The sequence below is a fragment of the Anser cygnoides genome, chromosome 12 (assembly GCF_040182565.1).
Source record: "Anser cygnoides isolate HZ-2024a breed goose chromosome 12, Taihu_goose_T2T_genome, whole genome shotgun sequence".
NCBI classification, from domain to species: Eukaryota; Metazoa; Chordata; class Aves; order Anseriformes; family Anatidae; genus Anser; species Anser cygnoides.
The window spans coordinates 12,201,284-12,222,697 of record NC_089884.1 but is presented as its reverse complement, the minus strand read 5'-3'; the positions used below and the strand labels follow the sequence as shown (position 1 = coordinate 12,222,697).

The 21,414-nt window shown below is 47.7% G+C and overlaps 1 protein-coding gene across 2 annotated transcripts in view; it reads right to left on the bottom strand.

Moving 5' to 3' along the window:
- Nucleotides 1–20,736, bottom strand: part of EDC4 (enhancer of mRNA decapping 4) — a 39,168-nt gene extending 18,432 nt beyond the window's left edge. For both annotated transcript variants that reach the window (XM_067004343.1, XM_067004344.1), the window contains exons 1-15: nucleotides 20,580–20,736; nucleotides 16,632–16,788; nucleotides 15,405–15,516; nucleotides 14,233–14,332; nucleotides 12,446–12,635; nucleotides 11,210–11,357; nucleotides 10,587–10,691; nucleotides 9,026–9,135; nucleotides 8,399–8,482; nucleotides 7,743–7,838; nucleotides 6,634–6,736; nucleotides 6,020–6,200; nucleotides 2,678–2,750; nucleotides 2,127–2,218; nucleotides 1,252–1,448 (exon numbers count right to left, since the gene is read on the bottom strand). In XM_067004343.1, the coding sequence (XP_066860444.1) occupies nucleotides 1,252–1,448; nucleotides 2,127–2,218; nucleotides 2,678–2,750; nucleotides 6,020–6,200; nucleotides 6,634–6,736; nucleotides 7,743–7,838; nucleotides 8,399–8,482; nucleotides 9,026–9,135; nucleotides 10,587–10,691; nucleotides 11,210–11,357; nucleotides 12,446–12,635; nucleotides 14,233–14,332; nucleotides 15,405–15,516; nucleotides 16,632–16,788; nucleotides 20,580–20,658 (1,827 nt within the window). In that variant the 5' untranslated portion in view covers nucleotides 20,659–20,736. The remainder of the gene's footprint in view (nucleotides 1–1,251; nucleotides 1,449–2,126; nucleotides 2,219–2,677; nucleotides 2,751–6,019; nucleotides 6,201–6,633; nucleotides 6,737–7,742; nucleotides 7,839–8,398; nucleotides 8,483–9,025; nucleotides 9,136–10,586; nucleotides 10,692–11,209; nucleotides 11,358–12,445; nucleotides 12,636–14,232; nucleotides 14,333–15,404; nucleotides 15,517–16,631; nucleotides 16,789–20,579) is intronic.
- Nucleotides 20,737–21,414: the final 678 nt, after the last annotated feature.

The following is a 21,414-nucleotide window of genomic DNA, read 5'->3' as shown; positions in this document are numbered from 1 at the left end:
AATCATATGTTCCTTCTTTGGAGATGGAAGCCCTGCCTTAGGACATGCACGCCACAAGTGCTGCTCACAAGCGCTCTCCTCCTTGCCTGGAAGAGCCACATCAGCATGGCAAGTAACTGCTGGCAATCCGTTTCTCAGAGGAAGACACAGATTCTCACCAGTGGAATCCACACCTTGTTATTTTGTGGATCAACAGATTAAAGGACACACTTTAAAAAATAATTTGTTTACTCCCATACCACAAGCACATGGAGGAAAAACTTAACAACTACAAATTCAGCACAGAGAATCAGTACATATTCAGCACAGAGCTAAAAAGCAAGAGCATGTGAATGTGTTTAAAACAAACTAAAATGGAGTTTGTATGCAGAGCGACCAAGAAACATCAAGCTCCTGCACTTACATTTGTTGGTATAACCAAAAAGAGGCAGCGGAAATCTGCACTAAGTTAGACAGACGCACACTGCCAGTGCCAGACAGCCTCTAGAAATGCCCAGCAGGACCCAGAGGTGCATGATGCAGCCCAGCAGGCCATGCATATATGACAGAGCATTAAGAGGAATTCAGTGTTTTCTGACTGCTCCATCAGAGCTCCACTGACACTTGCTTATGGCTCGTCACCAAGGGACTTTGCTACCCTTCACAAAGACCTGCAAATCCTTAAGGAATGGTTCACACGCTTCCCAATACCGAAGTTCTTGAAGCAAGTATAGAAGATTTGTCTTCCACATGAGTTCAAGTCTGCTGTGTCAGATTCAAAAAACTCACTGAGCTACCAGACTACCAAGTTGCAGATCTCATGCAAAACATTTACCTACCTGATCATTTTAGACATGCATTTTCAGGGGATCCTGTCAGACAGGACATGCAGGCATGGCACAAGCTGATAGGGTTTCTGCCATTGTAGCTATATCCCAACCCTAAACAATGTGTGTAAACCAGTAAGAGCAGTCTCCCAGCACAGATAGTTATTTAGCGCACACATTTCTACACAACACAGCTACACCAGCAGTTCTGCACCTAAATACAGCACTCGCGACACAAGTATAGAGCAGCTAAGCAATTTAGACATGCCAACATGTCCTTATGCAGTTTGATTAAAAGCACTGCAGTGGGTCCTGAGCGCTCTGCATTCAATCAGTTTAGCCTACCTGCCTACGTCTAGCCCACCTGCCTAGAGAAAGTTCCCAAAAGCATCAAAATTCACACTCATCCCTTGCACCATCACCACCAGCACTCTCCTCTGGTTACCTGTTGAAGAGATGCACTTGGTGTCATGAATGCATCTGGCGTCATCAACTTTGGTTTGGCATCATTTGAGAGAGCAAGAAAGTCTGCTGGTACAGGCAGGTCAGCAATACGTCGCAGGTCTGGTTGAGAGCCATGAACAGATCCTTTTTCAGATCCCAGCCCTTCTGTGCCTAGATCAGCTATGTGGTCTGGAAAGGCTTCCAAGAGAAAAACACAAATCAATTTACAGGAACTTCCCCAAAAGGTAAAGTTTTAATTCCACAAAGGATGAACTTATGTCATTGCCAGCCATACCGGATTCCAAAGGAACGAGGAAAAACCTTGCAACATACTAACCAAAGCTAAGGGAAAGGCAAACCCTGTGTTCTGCTTACTCTTTGTATGCTAAAGAGTGGATGTTATCAGTCTTTGATAATTAGAGGTCCAACCCTCCCTTCTCCTCTGAACAGTGCCAGTTTTAACAGCCACATCCCAGAATGGTGAATGAGCCATTCACCAGAGCATGCTACACACAGCCCAGTCTCCCCTACCCCAAAGCTCCAGTGTCACTGTCATTTCTTCTGCCTGACAAGAGACAAACGTCGTGTTTCTGGCACCGGCGCAGACCACCTAGGTAGGTGAACCCAAGTGTGCACCAAGCGTTAGCACTCCTACCCTAACGTATCCCTGTGCTCCATACTCTCCCTGGGCTCCAACCAAGTGGTCTGCTAGTCCATCCTGAGAACCTTTTATACAGTGACACCACTATTACAGAGACACCCAGAGCTGCCATAAGCCTACCAACTCACTCCTCCTGCCTCCCCACCCTCCTGCCAAGAAATCACAACTTTTAAAAACTCAGCAATACTGAAGATTAACCAAACAAAAACACTCACCAAATTCTTCATGAGAGCCATGGGAAGGCACAGATGCACCCATATCAGGACTATGGAGAGGCTGGAATCTAATCTGCACATCCTGTAGGGCCCTGAAAAATAAAAAAATAAATAAAAGAAGCATCTCTGATTAGTTTACGAATCACCAAGAAAAGTCTAAAGGTTAGAAAACTCTTAAGGGAAGTGACTCCCTTGGAATATGCATTAGTGTTTTCTACCTGTGATGAAAGGAGCAGAAACTGATCCCCATTCAGCTCTATCACCCAGTTCTGGCACCCAGAGCACTTGAGAGGTGCTTCCCAGTACTTACACATCAGCAGAACTCTCAAGTCACTGCGTACTTATGGCAACAAAAATACTAGCTTGCCATGGCATCATGCTGGGCCCCTTCCTGGTAAGGACATATGGAATACACCACAGCTAGAAGTTCCTAGGGGTCCAAGCAGCTTTTCTTATGAGCAAAAGAAATTGGTAAGCTAACAGCAGCTTAGTTCCTGCAGGTCAGTGCAGGATTAGGACCACTGCCCATGGTAGCTGCTAGGCATACTCACTTAGTGTGCACACAGAAGAGTTTTATCAGCACGCCTGCCGCTGACTCAACAGCCCCTGCTCCCTGAGCACCTTCTGAAAATAAGACAAAAGTAAAACATGAAGTTGGACAGAAACAACAAACTACTATAAAAACCATCAGAGCAGAGGATACAGCAGAGAACCAGCACAACACAGCTCCACCACTTCCTGGGCAGCCCGTTCCAATGCTTAATAACCCTTTCGGTAAAGAAGTACTTCCTAACATCCAACCTAAAACTCCCCTGTCGCAACTTTAGCCCATTCCCCCTCGTCCTGTCACTAGGCACGTGGGAGAATAGACCAACCCCCACCTCTCTACAGCCTCCTTTCAGGTAACTGTAGAGAGCGATGAGGTCGCCCCTGAGCCTCCTCTTCTCCAGGCTGAACAAGCCCAGCTCCCTCAGCCGCTCCTCGTAAGACTTGTTCTCCAGACCCCTCACCAGCTTGGTCGCCCTTCTCTGGACTCTCTCGAGCACCTCGATGTCCTTCCTGTAGCGAGGGGCCCAAAACTGAACACAGTACTCGAGGTGCGGCCTCACCAGAGCCGAGTACAGGGGCACAATCACTTCCCTCGACCTGCTGGCCACAGTGCTTCTTATACAGGCCAGGATGCCGTTGGCCTTCTTGGCCACCTGAGCACACTGCTGGCTCATATTCAGCCGACTATCCACCAATACTCCCAGGTCCTTCTCGGCCAGGCAGCTTTCCAGCCACTCATCTCCCAGCCTGTAGCTCTGCTTGGGGTTGTTGCAGCCCAGGTGCAGGACCCGGCACTTGGCCTTGTTGAACTTCATGCAGTTGACCTCAGCCCATCGCTCCAGCCTATCCAGATCCTCCTGCAGAGCCTTCCTGCCCTCGAGCAGATCGACACACGCACTTAGCTTGGTGTCATCTGCAAACTTACTGAGGGTGCACTGGACGCCCTCATCCAGATCATCAATAAAGATATTAAAGAGGACCGGCCCCAGTACCGAGCCCTGGGGGACTCCACTAGTGACCGGCCTCCAACCAGATTTGACTCCATTCACCACAACTCTCTGGGCCCGGCCATCCAGCCAGTTTCTAACCCAGCGAAGCGTACGCCAGTCCAAGCCCCGAGCAGCCAGTTTCTTGAGGAGAATGTTGTGGGGAACGGTGTCAAAAGCCTTACTGAGGTCAAGGTAGACCACGTCCACAGCCTTTCCCTCATCCACCAAGCGCGTCACTTGGTCATAGAAGGAGATCAGGTTCGTCAAGCAGGACCTGCCTTTCATAAACCCATGCTGACTGGGCCTGATCGCCTGCTTGCCCTGCAAGTGCCGCGTGATGACCCTCAAGATAATCTGCTCCATGAGCTTCCCCGGCACTGAGGTCAAACTGACAGGCCTATAGTTCCCCGGGTCTGCCCTGCGGCCCTTCTTATAGATGGGCGTCACATTGGCTAGCCGCCAGTCAACCCGGACCTCCCCCGATAGCCAGGACTTCCGATAAATGATGGAAAGCGGCTCGGCCAGCTCCTCCGCCAGTTCTCTCAGTACCCTCGGGTGCATCCCATCCGGCCCCATCGACTTGCGCACATCCAAGCTCCGTAGCAGGTCGCCAACCATTTCCTCATGGATAGCGAAGGCCACATCCTGCTCCCCATCCCCTTCCACCAGCTCAGGGCACTGGGTGTCCGGAGAACAACCGGTATTGCCGCTAAAGACTGAGGCAAAGGCGGCATTAAGCACCTCAGCCTTTTCCTCATCCTTAGTAACTAGGTTTCCCCTCGCATCCAGTAAAGGATGGAGATTCTCCCTAGTCCTCCGTTTCGCGTTGATGTATTTGTAAAAGGATTTTTTGTTGTCTTTAACGGCAGTAGCCAGATTGAGCTCCAGATGAGCTTTGGCCTTTCTAATTTTCTCCCTGCACAGCCTCGCTACATCCCTGTAGTCCTCCTCAGTGGCCCGCCCTTTTTTCCAAAGATTATAAACCCTCTTTTTTCTGCTAAGCTCCAGCCGCAACTCTCTGTTGAGCCAGGCCGGTCTTCTTCCACGCCGGCTCATCTTTGGGCACGTGGGGACGGACCGCTCCTGTGCCATCACGATTTCCTTCTTGAGGAGCGCCCAGCCTTCCTGGACTCCTCTGCCCTTCAGAACCGCCTCCCAAGGGACTCGGCCAACCAGCGTCCTGAGCAGCTCAAAGTCAGCCCACTTCAGAGGTAAATTCACCCTGTTAAGATAAAGTGTATCCTACACTCTCTTTACTTTCGAAAGTGAGAGCAATCAAATTCGCTCTAATCAGATCAAATAAACCCCATGGAAGGAAAGAGTATACTTCACAAGGCAGAGTGGGGGAAGCTGAAGTCTGAAACTACCTGCTGACACGATTGGTTGGATATATTTTAAGAGACACACTAGTTTATATCATACGGAAGTTCACACTAGAGCATGACCCATCCTTCCTGGCTTGAATAACTGTAGCCTTGCAAAAATCTCCCATTAGATAGCACAACATTCAGCCATGATCTGTATCACTCTCACTGCTAAGAAAGAAAGAGTCCAATTAGAAAGGAAAAATCCCCCAAAAGAGACCAAATTAAGCATTCCTATGCAAATTGTCCTAATCATCTAAACACCAATCAGGGACCTGAAGCTTCATCCACTTCTGCTCCTGACTTGCTACTGTGAGCCTACATTGAACTGTTTGGAGGAAGATGAAGCCCTACATTGCTAGAAGCTTCACCCTGTGTCCTGCTGAAGGTGAAGAACCTATGCAACTGCAAAAGAAACGCTGCTCAGATACTGACCAGCGCATCTGGTACTGATCAGCAAAGCACGCACTTAAGCCTGCACAGCCCTGCAATGCTTTTTTAGTAACAGAAACACCTCAGTGAAGTTGCTGCATGATTAAGAGGCAATGGCTACAATCTGTGGGTTAGGAGGATCAGGCTGAGTATTAGGAATGTATTTTCTTCCAAAGGGGTGCAGCCCTGGGACAGGGCACCAGGGCAGGGGCACAAATGTTGTGTTCAGAGGCCTTCAAGAGAGAGCTAGGTAAAACCATAGCTGACCTGATCTACTGCCAGCAACAACAATACTGCCAGATGCTTCAAGCAGCAGGTTGGACCAGAGGTCCCTTGTAACCCACCCTACTGTGCTTCTCTGAAGTGCTCTAGCTGCACAGATGCATTTCTTACAGAGTAAAAGAATCACAGAATGGCTTGGGCTGGAAGGGACCTAAAGATCATGCCACCCACTAGATCAGGTTGCCCAGAAGGACCAACAAGCCTTTCACGAGAAAGCCAGAATCAGTCAAGACAGACAACCTGATCCGACAGCAGCCAAATTCTCTTTGTCACCTACCTACACTCAAGTTGTCGTTTTCCTCTTCTGCTGGGAGCACTTCAGTGTGCCTTAAGCGGCAGCGGCTCACTGCCTGGATGCCGAAGCTTAGGACTGGGTGGGTGAGGAGGAACTCTGAGATGGAGCTGAAGTAAGCTTTGCCCTCCTCTTGGTTCTGCATCAGCTCCATCACATACAAGACCTGGAACAATCAGAAATGGTAAGTCACAGGGCTTTCAGAGCACAGCATTAGGACCTGAACAAGATCTGAGAGCATGGGAATAACACAAGGAATAAGGTCTGAGACATTTAAATCTGAAAGAGGACATCCCAGGGAACCACACTGCTATGTGAATTAGTGTTCATCAGGAACTCAGTCCTGCTGTGCCAGACATAGGTTCCTTCAAATAAGAAGTTTACTTTGGAGTGAGAAATAATCCTTAAGGCTCCTCAGGATTAAATCAGCTGAATTGTCACCATCTGTCATCTTATACTGAAATAGCTGAGGCCAACCTCTGTGCATTTTTAGTTATTAACATGCAAAGCCTAGATCTAGGAAGCAGAACCAGTCACAAAGACCGTTTCTTTTTCTGTCACCGATACCCACACAGCCAGCAAAAAAATGAGCCACCTACTTTTCTCTGCACATCACTCAGTATCAGATACTCAGCAGAGAGGTCCAGGCAGACTTTCAGGCTGGGAAGAATACTCATGGAGCTGAAGATGTCGGGAGAAAAGCTAGATCCACAAACAAGACGGGAGGAGGTACAGAAAGTAAGTTATATTAGCATGACCAGAACAATTCCTTTGAATTATTTAAAATACATCTTAATGAGTTTATAGTGCAACCACCACCCACTAAAACAAAAGGATAATTGCCAGAAATCAGTGCTGACATCACAAGACCAGCAAAGGAGATCACAGAATAGAATCAAGTTATGGATTCTGAACATTTATATGAAAGGTGACAGTTTGTCATTATCTAACATATGCCACAGTCATAGGAGGCTAAGAGCCAATGCTACAGATTTAAGAACAAAAATCAACCAAACCAAAATAGGCTTTGGACTTCTGCAGTATGGGACAGAAAAAGCAGCACTCAGCTGTACGCCACAGTCCTCTCATTTTAAGATGCCAATTCAGAAGGGGCTCTACATGTGCATGTGATCACAGATGCCACAATCCACCAGAAAAAAGGAAAATCAAAGAACAGTGCAAGCTGAGTGAAGGGATGGACTACAATGGAATTTGAACTTCTGGACCTATATGGCTCAGCAAATAAGCCTCATAAAACTGTTTAAGCTCTGTTGACATAGTGGCTTCTCAATATTTAAATCAGAAAGCAATTTCTAGGAAGAGATCCTAGATCGGTATCTAGTATTTTTACAGAAGAAAGCACTCAACGAGTGCAATTTGGAATTCCTCTCCTAGTGCTACAGCTATACGTATGCTTTACAGACCAAAGTGAAGATAACAGGTCTTGGTAACATGAATTTGTGTAAAAGGATTAGCCTCCCCTGCCTTACTGAAGTTTAGCCTGACAGTCTACCACAGCCCTGATAGCTTTCAACGAATGTCTAAGATCAGCAAAGGATGAGGTTCTAACTGAGGCTAGAGTAGACTCCACTGGAGATTAAGGTCACCTCTGCAAAGTAAGGATAGCTGGAAGTTGAGAGCTTTGTTACGATACAATTTCTCAAAGAAAATCCAACCCTCCAGGGGAGTGAGCATATCAACACCTTACCAGACAGTCTGCAGACACGTCCAAGACACAGTGCACCACATCTTCAGTTCTCTATTCTGATCTGCTCCTGTGATGAGAAATCTCCAGAAGGGAACCCTGTAGGCACAACAGAATTGAGCTCTCTTAAAGACCGACCACCTGTTCCACCAGAACATTTCACAGAAAAGTTCCTCACAAGCATGTCATAGCAGAGTTCCCAGAAAATCTCCGTTTCAGGGGCAGATTAGAAATCAGTATAGCTCTTGTAGCTCTCAAGAACTATATGACCGTAACTGATTGAAGAAAAGAAACAGCTACTTTTTAAATCAACTACAATAGACATTTGAAAGACAAAAGGCCTCGCCTTTTGGCCAGGCAAAATTGACCATAAAAAAATTGACCAGGTTTCACAAACCTGAAAGGACCCATCAACTTGGAACTGTCACTGCTTTCACGGAACTGACACTAGAATTAAGATAACTTTAGGCTGTGCTCCAGGGCACTCCATCACTAGACTTAACTACGCTTACTACAACTTACTGCAGAGATGACAGAACTTGCTCCTGCCACAAAGCTAAATTTTTACAAGTACAATGCAATTACAAGGAACTCTCCAAAGGCAGAGTTCGAAGGCACTACCTAATTCTGATATGCAAAGTACAGGATTGGGGCCTTACTCTGGGTCTTGTTTTTTATGGTTGTCACAGAAGAGCAGGCAGGAAAGAGGCCTACCATCATGTGGTTTCCACTCATGAAGACACCTAGGAAAGAATCAGAGAAAACATCAACTGTGCATGGAGTGGTAAATGAGGAAGCTAAAAAGTGGGATCTGAACACATTATCCCTTGTCCAAAGAGAGCATGCCATGCCGCCATAGACAGTGACCAAAAAATAATGTATTGCTCTTTGGTATGGTATCTTAACAACCACACAACATATAACAGATTTCAACTCTGTGATGAACAGCTCAGAGCAGCTTTCTGCATTGCAAAAGAGAATGACTTTTTTGCAAGAGAGAATAACCGGCTGACTTTGACTAAAACCTCTGCAAAGCATAGAATTCATGTTTCCAGACACAGCTCTTTGCTTTTTCCTTAAGTTCACCAAACTATGAGCACATGTGATACTCAGTGATATAACAGCACTCTTCACCAACAAATTACTTCACAAACATTCACCCTGTATTTTTATAGCATCCTGAGAATGACCACTGCAGGTGATCCTGTAACAAGACAATTATCAGAGAAAATGCAGCTGAGCTCTGCAGCACAGTAAGATCCTTCATTTTTTAAATCTCAAGTTACCTTGGCTCATCTTGCCCTTCAATATAGATCTGCCAGAATTTGACAAAACCATCATGACTTGCTGTGGCCAACACAGTTCCATCTGGAGAAAGCGCTCCCTCGCTCAGGTACTAAACCAAGAGGGAAAAAAAGACACAGAAAAGTAATTTTATAGCTCTTCAAGGAGACACAATACTCTTTTCACACAGGAGTTTGATTAACAAGCAGATAAAACATCTGCTTGTTCACAAGATCACGGTGATTTCTAACATATGTCTCACTAGACAATTTTAAACTTCTGAGTAAAACTGACAAGGACTTTTTTTTGTAATAATAATAATTAACAATCCAAACAACAAATTTAAGTGCAATAAATTATGCTGCTACTGTTCCCACCATTACTCATGTTATGAACAGAACTCGGGATTTTCTGGCTTCTCATGAGCATTAAGTACTTTGTTTTATCTAGGTGATACAATTACTTTGTCATTATCCTGTTTAAGAAATTGATTCTTTTCAGTTGTCTTTTACATTCAAAATATCACCTTCTGAATGCTCAGCTGCAGGCCTTGTTCACTGTACTGACAGATATAGCTATAATCATCAGGGGATTCATAGAAAAATAACGATGGGCTTAGTTTTCCCTTTCTCATCCAGCAATAAACAACAGCATTAGGTGTTCCGTTCACCAGAATATGTAACAACATAGTTCAAATACAGACCAGGTTGTCAAACAGGCTCTTGGAAATACAGGTGTTTGTCCTGGTTCCAGCTAGGATAGAGTTAATTTTCCTCCTAGTAGCTGATAGGGTGCTATGTTTTGGATTAGGATGAGAAGAGTGTTGGTAACACCCTGATGTTTTAGTTGTTGCAGAGCAGTGCTTACACCAAGCCAAGGACTTTTCAGCTTCTTGCTCTGTCCTGCCAGCGGGCAGGCTGGGGGTGCAGCAGGAGCTGGGAGGGGACAGACCCAGGACAGCTGACCCAAACTGGCCAGAGGGATGTTCCATACCATATGGCACCATGCTGAACAATATATAGGGGTGGCTGGCCGGGGTGAGGGTGCTGGCTGCTCGGGGATAGGCTGGGCATCGGTCAGCGGGTGGTGAGCAATTGTATTGTGCATCACTTGTTTCATACACATTATTATTAGTAGTACTATTATCATTATCATTATTATTATTTTCTTGTCTTAATAGATTGTGTTTATCTCAACCCACAGGCTTCACTTTCCTGTTTCTCTCCCCCATCCCAGAGAGGGAAGAGGGTGAGCGAATGGCTGTGTGGTGCTGAGCTGCCGGCCGGGTTAAACCACAACAGTGTTTCAAGAGCCATACTCAAAGCAAATGACTACAAACCCACCCTGGCTCTTGAAACAAAGGTTACTTACCACTAACTTGTGCACATAGCCAGTAGCAGGCTGTGGGTGATAGGCTGGATTGGTAAGAAACTTTTTTTTTTTTTAAACAGCAAAACGTCCTAAGAACTCCAGCTCCTGACACATTAAAACCCAAAGAGAACCTAAATGATCTGCAGTGATCACCTTTGTGACAGTAGTAAAGAAAATGAAATAGATTTATACCGTGCTGTGGCCTTTCACTACGATGAAGCCTTCTTTGATGTTAGGCACTTCCACTGGCCAGGAGCTGTTGTTTGTTCGGATAATGTCCAAATCCCATACCTCTGCCTGGAAAACAAACGTGTATACACACAGGCTTGTTTCTACAAGCACTGGTCTGACCCAGTCCAGAATTTTACATCTTTACCTGACGTATCAGCCCAGTGGCAACTATGTGACACAAACCTTCCTTTCTCCACCTGATTTGGCCATTAGATGCTTTCCTGGCACCCAGCTGTACCTAAGTACTGCTGGGCAAAGTCATAGTTGCTGCTTGCCAGCCCCCTCCCCTGGCTACTGGCCAAGCCTGAATAAATGAAGGATGCCTCTGGCCCTCCACATTGTTGCTAGTGGTCCTCACTATTCAGTGGTGAGCAAAAAAGTTCTCACTTTCCTTCCTCCCGAGCCCCTGAGAAAGATCAGCACAACCTCTCCTCAGATGAGAGGAATCCTGAATCTCATCACTGAAGGATCTCCAGCATGGACTAGTCAAGGGTTCTGCCATCTCTAACCGTATGGACTCTTTATTAGATTCTCTCCCTCTAACGGTAATAAGGGACAATCTTTCAAAAGCAACATTTCCTTACCCTGTCCTCATGCAGCAATGCCAATGTTTGACTTCCCTCTTCACCATTCTCTTCATTATCATCTGGGATGAAAGGACACCAGATGATTCTCCGAGAGGTGTTCAACGGGGTATTCTCAGGTCGTTTGATGTTCACCAAGATCTCCTCTCTGATCACCAAAGTTAAGAAACAAAACTTTCTGGCTGTAACTGATACTCAGCAATAACCTATTCAGGTTTGCTCCTCTGGTAAATACTATTAAACCTCAATTTTTTTTTGACTTACTAAGATTCAAAAAGAAATCAGGTACAAGTACTCTGCTAAAAATAAAAGGCAGGCAACTTTTCTTCTAAGTTAAAAAGTAAAAGTAAAAAGTTAATAGTTCTCATAATTTTCTCTTGCAGACTGCGGACAGGAATGGGATAAGCACAACAGGAGCACATACTGAATGTGCAGTCCATGCAACTGCTGATGGACAGATTAAATTATTTCAGCACTGCAACAACAACACAGAAAGGTAGAAAAGCTACCACGCTGACCCAGGCTGAGTGCTCTGGTCCATCCATACAAACCAGTTCTTAAACAACTACAACCACCTTCACTCCAGTTGCTATTGGAATGATTGCATACAATTAAAATTCAGAAGCCACAACTTAACACACCAGTTCCCACAGACTGATGTGCTTCCCAAAAGCACTGAAAGTCACTCCTAGCATTTAAGAGAAAATTATTTGGGGCAATGAATCAAGCAGTAAAATAAATTCCAGTACCACCAAAAGAACTAGGGTGACAGGTTTGGAAGGAAGTTACTGAGCGAGAGGATTGTATTGCATCTTCTTCCTCAGAAAAGTAACTGAGGTAAAGAGCTAGAACCAGAGAAATATGAGTAAAGAACTTTGTCACATGGCTGAGCTGACACCGTCCATGTTTAAGGCCAGCAAGTACAGATCGACACTAAAATCCTTCTGGGCTACTTTTGCCTGGACCAGAAACTACTTTTTACTGGACCAGAGCACAGAGATGTCACTCCTACAATTTCAAGTTACAGCTGCAAGCGCAGAACACAGGCACAGGCTGATCAAGCAAACATTCATCTGATACTCTCTGGGATGGGCAAAACTATCGACTTCCCTCCTGCAAGCTGCTGATCTGAAAAGGCTATGAAATAGGTTGCAATTCTGAGGTTGCAATTCTGAGGTTGCATTCACATGTAACCCCTATAAAAACATTGATGCGAGGCTTGATTTGACAAGATACTGGATTTTGTCTTTATCCATGGACAGGCGCCAGACAAAAAGGTTGCCAGCCTCATCCAGGCACGCCAGCTGGTTGGAGTTGAGATGAGCAAAAGCCAGGTCTGCCACGCCACCCGTGAATCCCTTCAGCAAGGTCCTCTCAGCAGTGCTGATGCTCAACACTCGCACCATGGCGGAGCCATTACTGGCAGCTGCAGAAAAGAGAGAAGGAAGAAGTCACCACCTATCTGTGCGGTTTCCCTGCAGGGCTGCCTCTGTCCCCCAGGTGTCAACTTGTCATTCCCAGCATCCATTCTGCCATCGGCTGCCATCCATTGGCAGCACATTGAAAAACAGAAAACCCGTATCAATAGACACCCCCTAGTAAGCCCTTTCAAGACCCAGCATATGTGCAAAAACATTCACCAAATTTTTCATCTTTGGTGCACAAAGGAACTACAGCAACAAAAGGGATTTTGCCTGCCTTGTAAGGGGCAGCTCAGTTCCCAAGATCTTCTGCAGTGTTTCTCGAGTACCACAAGTTCTAAGTTGCTCTGCTTAGAATGTAGCCTATCTCATGATTCTCATGAAAGAAGCTTTCATTGAACACAAGACCTAAATCTTTATCCCAGGATGATTATGAAGCTACCAAACCTCCAAGATTCACCTCTTTTGGCAATGAATTAATTTTAACTACAATTCCATTCTCAGTAACTGGACAAAAGGAGTCACTGAGAGGCAGGTAGCTCAAATACCTCTCCTGTAAGGAAAACGTTAAAAGTATAATCATTCACCTGTGAAAAAGCACCGCTTTTTGGCTTGCGTGGCTGAAAAGAATGTGATTCACTGCATGCATATTCTAACCAAAGTTTTCAGCTTTTCCATTTCAGACAAATATCACCATAATGCAGACAGTCTTATGGAAAAAATATTGTTTCCGCTTCTAAGTGCCCAAGGCAGCCCTGGCAGGTCACTCAGCTTTCCATACTTTTACCGCACCCAAGTTTTCATACTTCAAAAAAAAAAAAAAAAAGGCAAGGCATCCTAAAAACACCTACTCTAGGACAATCTCAGCTAAGAGAAATGCAGAAGTGGAGTAGTAGTTTTCATAAAAGGCCAGAGAAACTGATGGGTGCTAGAACTAAGAAGAAAGGAAAGAGACAAGGGAGTCCCAAACACTGTGTGGTTGTACCAGAGCAGAAAGAGACATTGCAGATTGCAGATGAGTAAGTGCTCGTTTGTTTCATGTATTTTGTGAAACAATCTTTCCTTGTGTTGTCCTGCTTTTCTCTCCTTTCCTACTAAAAAGCATGCTGCATCTGCACTGCTCTTTGCCTCCTCTAAATTTAGCCTTAAACTCAACTCTAAATTTATGCAAGCAAATCCATCACAAACATCTATCTACTCGAGTTACCATGTGGCTGCTTCTGTACTTAGCGACAAAGGAACTTCTTTGCTACAATTATTACTATTATTTCATTACACAAACAATCTGAACTTCAGCTTACTGTCCAGTGAAACCAACTTAGTCCTTCAACTTTTTCTCCCTCCCACTGATTCCTACTCTTTCTTATATTTCTACCTTCAGAAAAGCTTCCTGCCCAGTGGAAAGTCTCCCACACCACCAACTCTTTCTTCTGCAGTAGCTCCACCTGCACTTTTATTCCCATCAGAACAGCATGCTGATCAGGGTATTGCAACAAGGTTCACTTATTGTCAGTTACTTTCTTCTGATGCAAACTTCGCCTCTTACAGAGATACACAGAGCAAAACATCAGAAATCATATCCAAGACAAATGGGTACCTCACCTCTAAGGGCATAAGCCAGGTAAGAGTTTGAAACAGCTATCAGATTGCCATAATAGTATTTCTGCTCCCAGTCGTATCTAGCAACAGGCTGTATTTTCACCTGCTCAAGAGAAAGAAAAAAAAAATCTATGAGAAATGTCTGGAATAAACTTCTTCCTGGAAAAAACTTGCCAAATATATGATTTCTTCTAGGAAAGGTCTGTAATGCTTAACTGGAAACTGTTAGACGCAGCAGTGGGTAAGAGGAATTTCATATTGAGTGCCAGGTAGCAGAGCCCTAAATATTCAAAGTACTGGGGGCTGATGATTATTTCCTTCCTCTGCAGGAAGGAATGCAACTCACCGAATGTGTCATATTGCAGAACAACCCTCTACCCTTCAACTACAGCAAAGTGGCTTTTACTTCCTTATTAGCACTGCATCTGGATTCCCAGTCCTTGGAAACTCTTTTGAAATACAAAAACATTTGCTGCATTGGCACTTGCTCTTTCCAAGAAACTGAGTCCCAGTTTTATTTGATACGTTGTCATAATTTCTGTAGTACTTTTTAATTTTTTGCTCAGAGACGGTGATCTTCCCTTTCATTTTTGATTTCAGTATCACCTAAGCAAAACAGGGATAACACGGTACAGTATTCACGTATGATCTCTGAGTTCCCCTAATTCATTGCACATCAAGGAGCAAAATGATACAATACGGAGAAGTGCCAAGGGGATGAAGGCCAGAGTTCTCTCTCGAGCATGTGCTAGTATTCTGCTACAGCACTGGTTCTCATCTCAGCATACTGCTTGTTCTGCAGCTCTGATCTGCTGGCTGGAGCCATCAGCAGGACTGGAGCTAGCGAGCTATTAAGAGCAGTGCTCCCTCTATAGCAAAGACATTCCAGCAAAGAAACAACCAGCAGGAGAAGCTTGTTCTTGGAGGAAGGGCACTTTCTCAGGAACCTACAGCTTAGATTATTCCTGAGAGTTAAAAGATAACCTGGCCATCCTCTGTGATAACAGTAACAATCAATTACAAGATAGTGCTTCAATTCTTTTCTCTTTGCTAAGCTCTCTGCCAAACTTCTACAACACAGGAAAGCAGATAGTCATTTCTGTTTAAAATATTCAAGTGCTGACCTGATGTGACTAAAAAGAATAGGGAGAACCATGCTTCCTCATGTTCCTTACCTTGTTACTTCCTCTGGCCTTACTTGTGATGCTGGAATCACTGCTGGCTACTATCTCCACATCTTTTGCTGATATTACTATGCAAGTGGAGCTGTCATCACCAGAAAGGCAGCTTTTAAGAAAAACAAAGAAGAGAAGATGAGACAGGATTCCGAAGGAAGAGAACAGAGGTCAGGTAGTTGTTGTTCATCATGTTAACAGCAACACAGAAGGAATATCTGTGCATCTAGGAGGTTTAAGCTGAACAACTGAAAACAGAAATTACTTTCAGTTAGGAGTCTCCCTCCCCAGTATACCACAGGTTTGAGAGAGCCAAACACCTTGTTTATTCAGCTTAAAAACCTCCAGACTCTTCTCACAGCCCCTTAGCCTATTTGACTTGAGCACAGACCTAAATTTGGTTAAAGTAGCCTTAAAGTTGCCTACTGTCCAACATTGTAAGGTGCAAAGAGACCAAAGACAACCAGCTGGACCTCATTAACAGAGCATCTCGCTCATGGTTCTCACAAAATCGCCTCTCAAAACTACACAGAGAAAAACCAAATAAAAGGTATTTTCAGGAGCTCTGATGTTAAGAAGAGTCAGTGCATGAAGCCAACGATTACACTAATTAGACTGATGTATGATAGCAGTTCTGGGTTCGGAATTACTCCTGTGACAAGCCCAAACTATTCTACATGCACATGTTGTCCTGCATATAGCAGGAAAAACAGTAAAACTTGGTGTGCTGTCCCAAACACACCAGTGCACGCACACACAACTCAGCAGAGACGGGAAGACATCTAGCCGAGGTGCAGCTGTTCTAAGGCATGGGGGGAGAAATATTCTGACAAGTGCAAAACTGACGTAAGTTACCTCTCGGGTAACTCGGGTCCCTGCAGGAGTCCAGCTGGAATTCTACAAGAGAATGCTAAGTTTCACCCCCAGCCCTGCTAACTTACCTCCATCCTGACTCGCGACATCTGCCATGTGTCCAGCCCTGCACTCCTTCTCCCTAAACAGCTCTGTTGATATTATTCCTCAGCTCCTGAACAGCATGGATGTCAGGCTGCGTGCCTCAGCGTCACAAACACCACAAAAGCTTGGACCAGCAGCTCTGACTCACAACTGTCAGCTGAACTCCATGTAAAACTTACCGTCAGATTCCCAGCATGCTCGTCCAGGCCCACCAGAAGCAATTTTTAACCATTTTCTATTCACTCACAGCCTCTTTTGAACAACACTTACATGACTTGCTTCTCCTGCAGGGCTCCCAGGGAAATGCTGCGATGCACCGGCTTCGCCAAAGAAGGTCCATCGCCGGCCACGATGGGATCAGGCACCAGCAGTCCGTTCAGGTCTCCATTATAGGAATTTGACGGTCTCTGGTTCTCGTTTACTGAACCTAGGAAAAAGTATTACCAACCGTGCACAGTATCCATTAAAAGAAATAGCGCTGTGTAAAACACACTACCTTCAGATGTTTTTCATCAGGTTCTACTGATCTACCAGGCAGAATATGTTGAATTGGTTGGAAAAGTATTCTTCTCTAAAAAGGATGTGTAAGACCACCCACGTTAAACTTGTATCACACACAAGAGCGAAGTCAGGTCTTGTGTTACACAAGCACTCCCAGCAGACCAGAAAGACCAACGAAAGAAGAGGGGAGTTAGGTTCAAGGAGCAAATATTCTTGGATCAGAAGGACTAAGATGACAATTCAGATTTACTGTATCTCATAGTCAGGTTCAGGACCAAAGGGTTCTTGAAGTGTCATTTCTAACCCTCGTGCCTGAAGAGATCTCTGAAGTCCAGCAAGCACATACGGTGGTCAGCCACAGCACTTGGGGTTGGCTGGAAATAATACACCTGTTACTTTCCAAAACTGCCTTCTAAGACCTGACCTCAAAAGCCAGGTGTTCTGCTAACCCCGCTATGAAACTGTGCAGCTGTGCCTCTGGGATTCCCACAACTCTCACTTGGTTTACTCCTCACACGGGAAGTTGGCAGCACCCAAGTTTTGTGCAAAGCAACCATTTGCTCTGAGTTTCAGCTGTGCCTTCACGTATTTGGCCAAGAACAAGTTGCCTGGTGGCCTCCATGCCTTCTGAAGGCTTCCAGAAGGGGACAGACGTAGCAGAGAGGTGCAGGAGACTCTTCCCTCTGCTATTAGCAAGGTAATAGCCAACAATCCCCGCTGGAGACCAAACCTCCTCCACCGACACTTACACATCAGTGCACAGAAGCCAGAGCCACCTGTCTCAGCAGCATCCTTGCTTGAAATTTTCACTGGTTTTGAAAAGTGCAATTCCGTGCACCGTTGCCAGGTAACTGCTGCAAGCTCTCGTGAAATGGCTGCTCCCAGGACCAGGAGCGCCACCGTCACTGGCACACGTAACACACCTTAACGCAACGGCGGGCAAGAGACATCTCCTCTGAAAGCAAGGCAAGCTCTCTATTACCAAAGAGTCTTAACTGCTTTCACGCATCAGGATGAGCGCTGCCGTCTACAGAAGCGATTGCAACTACTGAACTTGCCCAACGAATATTTAACAACTGCCTGCTTATGACCACGGTCATTAAATCCGCAGCTACACCACAGCCACAAGAGGCCCGTGCAGCTACGGGGTGCCCCAACGCAGAGACCGCTCGGGCACCCCCCTGGAGCTCGCCTCAGCTTACCTGCACTGCGCTAAGGGAACAGCAGCTGCACTCACACAGCACCGGGAAACTTCAGGTCACCGAATGCCATCTTGTGGCCACCCAACCCACCTGTGCCACGCTTGCTGTTGCACCCACGTGTGGTGGGCACTCATCCAGTGCAGCAGCCTCCACCTGCTGCAATTTACCCTTTGCGACCAAAAGTGGGAAAGTAACCACACAGAAAAAGCACCCAGGCTGACAGAGCGAGTCGACACATTCTTTCCTCCATGTGCAGGAACAGGAATGGCTCACGTAAGTACCTCTGCTCTTTTGGGGACAGTAACAACAGCTCCATGGGAAAGGGAAGAAGAAAGCACTCCACAGAGGCTGATGGAAACACGCCACAGCGGGACACTGAAGCGCAGGAATGTGCTTAGCCCATCTTAGAGGGAAGCAAGCGAGCAAAGGTGTGGCCTGCACACAATCCTGAAGAGATGGGAAGAGGCTCAGCCTTTAGCAGGTACATGAACAAAACCCAGTGCTAACAAGCCTAGTACTGGCTTCAAAGGGAAACAATACCAGTTACGTTCATCACCTCTCTATAAGGCAGGAAAGAAGGAACAGAGTCAGGATACAGAATGCTTCCTGCTCCCACCACCACCTTCACCTGGAGACGCTCCTTTGCGCCGAGCAGAGCACTGCCCCGACACCTGGCACACGAGCAGGGCGGGCGCAGGTAGCACTCGTTCCCCCTTGCTGCAGGCACGCCATCAGAAAGGGGCCGTGGCTGCCGAAGCAGCAAGCGATGCACACCAAAACCCAGAGAAACCCGTGTCAGGAGAACGTGTACGGGTCATGGATGGCGTCTGCACAATCACCAAACCCCAAAAATCTACAGAAGCGTCGTGACAGTCGTAAACTTTTTAGAGCAGGGAGTGATTCTTGTCACCTGCTGGGGCAGCACCCAGAATAACAAAATGCTGCTCAAGGCCACCTGCAGCTGGTATGGCAGAACTTCCCTAGGGCTAACAGCCGGGGAGAGCAGCTACAGTGTTCTCTGCACAATGGGAAAACCTGCCACAGGGGGAGTAACAGAAACTAGATCTAGAGAGGACTTTGACCACAGAAACTTTCTGCTAGACAAGACGTGATTCGTGAAGCTGCTTCTGTTCTCTTTCAGGAGCCTTGAAAGCTTCCCTTTCTTCTGACACCCTAACAGGACGTTCTGAGGCTTTCAGCTGGCAAACAAGCCTTCTTGATTTTTACTTTATTTTGTCCTGTTCTTTCAAGTCTATGTGCTGCTTACTAGCTGGGCAGTGCTTCCTGCTAAGAACAGCTGCAGGTTGGTTACAGTCCGACTTACTGTCTGGGTGCTCCTTTTCCTCTCAACTGCTTTCTTACGCACTAGAGCTGACAGAGACAGAGAATGAGATGCAGGCGACAGGAATGAATATGAAAGAAGCATGGAAAGAAGTGAGGCATCCTCAGTAAAGAATTCCTTCGTTTCTACCAGCAAGAAAAGCTGCTTCAGGGGGAAACTCAAGTTTCTTTTCTCCTGTGGTGACAACTCCAACTGCTTCCCAACCACGACGCCTTTCAGCTCCTGAACTGCCTGCAAAACAAGTGCTCCCCATCACTGCACCGAGTTCTCCTTTCAGTCCTTCAAGTAGAGGACTTACTTACTGTGAAGGAAAATTACACTATCCTATAAGAACTGCGATGCTGGAGCACCCAAGCGCTCCAGAAACAACTGAAACTTCTTCAAGTAATTATTGGTTTTTCAATAGCCAGTAAAACCAAGGAAACTGGCTTCCCGTAGGCTCGCCCCACGTGCCCCTCCACCACCAGCACCTGTCCCACACAGCCCTGCGCCCAACCTCTCACCCCTGGGGCCAAGCAAAGCCAGCACAGGCGGCAGCTGCTCCGGAGCTAGCGCAGTGGCAGTGACAGACTGGCTGCTGACTCTGAGGACTCCTGAAAGCCAGGTTTCCTCAAAAGGAGCACAAGGCGGGCATAAGCCGTGCCCCCGGACCCTTCGTTTCTGGGCAGAACGCCCACGACCTCAGCCTGCTTCACACCACCGGGTTCGGCTGGAGCGCTGCACCAGGTCCGAGAGCCGTGAGGGGGCTGGTGCTGGGAGCAAGGCAGCTGCTGAGCACCGCCGGTACCTGCCCCGGCAGGAAGCAGCCCGGCGAAGGAGTGAAGAGGTACCGCGGCTCTGAGGCAGGAGAAAACTCATAAACGCCTCAAGACGCTGCCGGGAACCCCGCTCGGGGCTCAGACAAAAGAGAAAGCGGAAGGCTGAGGGCGGCAGCGACCGCGGGGAGCCCGGGCACCCGGGGGAACGCTCAGGAGGCTCCGGCGGGGAACCGGCCGGCACCGACACCCCCGCGGCACGGCCGCTGCCGGCTAGGGGGGGCCGGGACAGGCGGCCCCGGAGGAGCGGCGGCGCCCGGCGGGCGGTGCCCGGAGCGCCCCGCGGGGCTCCCCGGGGGCCGCGGCCTCCCCCGGCCCGGCGGGCCCGGAGGCGGCGGCGGCAGCACCCGGCCCTCACCTCCCGGCCGGTCCAGCTTGAGGATGTCCCGCAGGTGCTGCGTCGCGTCCTCGATGTCGATGCTGTTGGAGGAGGCCATGGGGCCCGGCCCGCCGCCCGCCCCGACGCCGCCGCGCTGCCCCTGCCCGCCGCCCACGCTTCCGCCTCCGGTCCTCGCCGCCAGGGCTCCGGGTGGAAACCTCGGCGGGGCCGCCGGGTTCCGGGCGGGGCCCCACCCCCTCGGGCCGGGCCTCGGCCCGCCGGCTCCCCGGGAGGCCTCGCGGGGACGGGGGGCGGGAGGGGGAGGCGCCCGGCCCGGCCGGGCCGCTCTCAGTCTCCGGCAGCGCGACAGGAGGGCGGGGGTCGGGGCACCCCCGCAGAGCCCCACGGCCCCTCTCGGGGGCTCTCCCCCCTGGCCAGAGCCACCCCGGGCCCTCCCCTCGCTTCCAGCAGCGAGGTCCCTGCAGAGCGCCCCGTCCCCCTACAAGAGCTAATATCCTCCCTCGGGGGGGGGGAAGCTTCCAGCGCAACTTCCCCTAGCCCAGCAGCGGGGACAGGACAACCCTGCTGGATTTGAAACAGCAGCGAGGCAGCGCACAGGGGGTGTACGGACAGGCCACAGACCCAAAGAGGAGGAGGACCCTAACGTCAGCTTTCCAGAAAGGCCCCTCCAAGTGAAACAGCAGACCTGCCCAGCTGGGGTCCGGGATGCAGTTGGGGAGCACAGCCCCAGGCTTTCCCCGAGAGGTGTAAGAAAAGGGAAATGCCAGCTTCCCTACACTTGAAAAGCCCGACCTCAGCTAGGCAGCTAAGTCCTCGAAAAACTGGGTCAAATGGCTTAGTCAGGTCTGGAGGT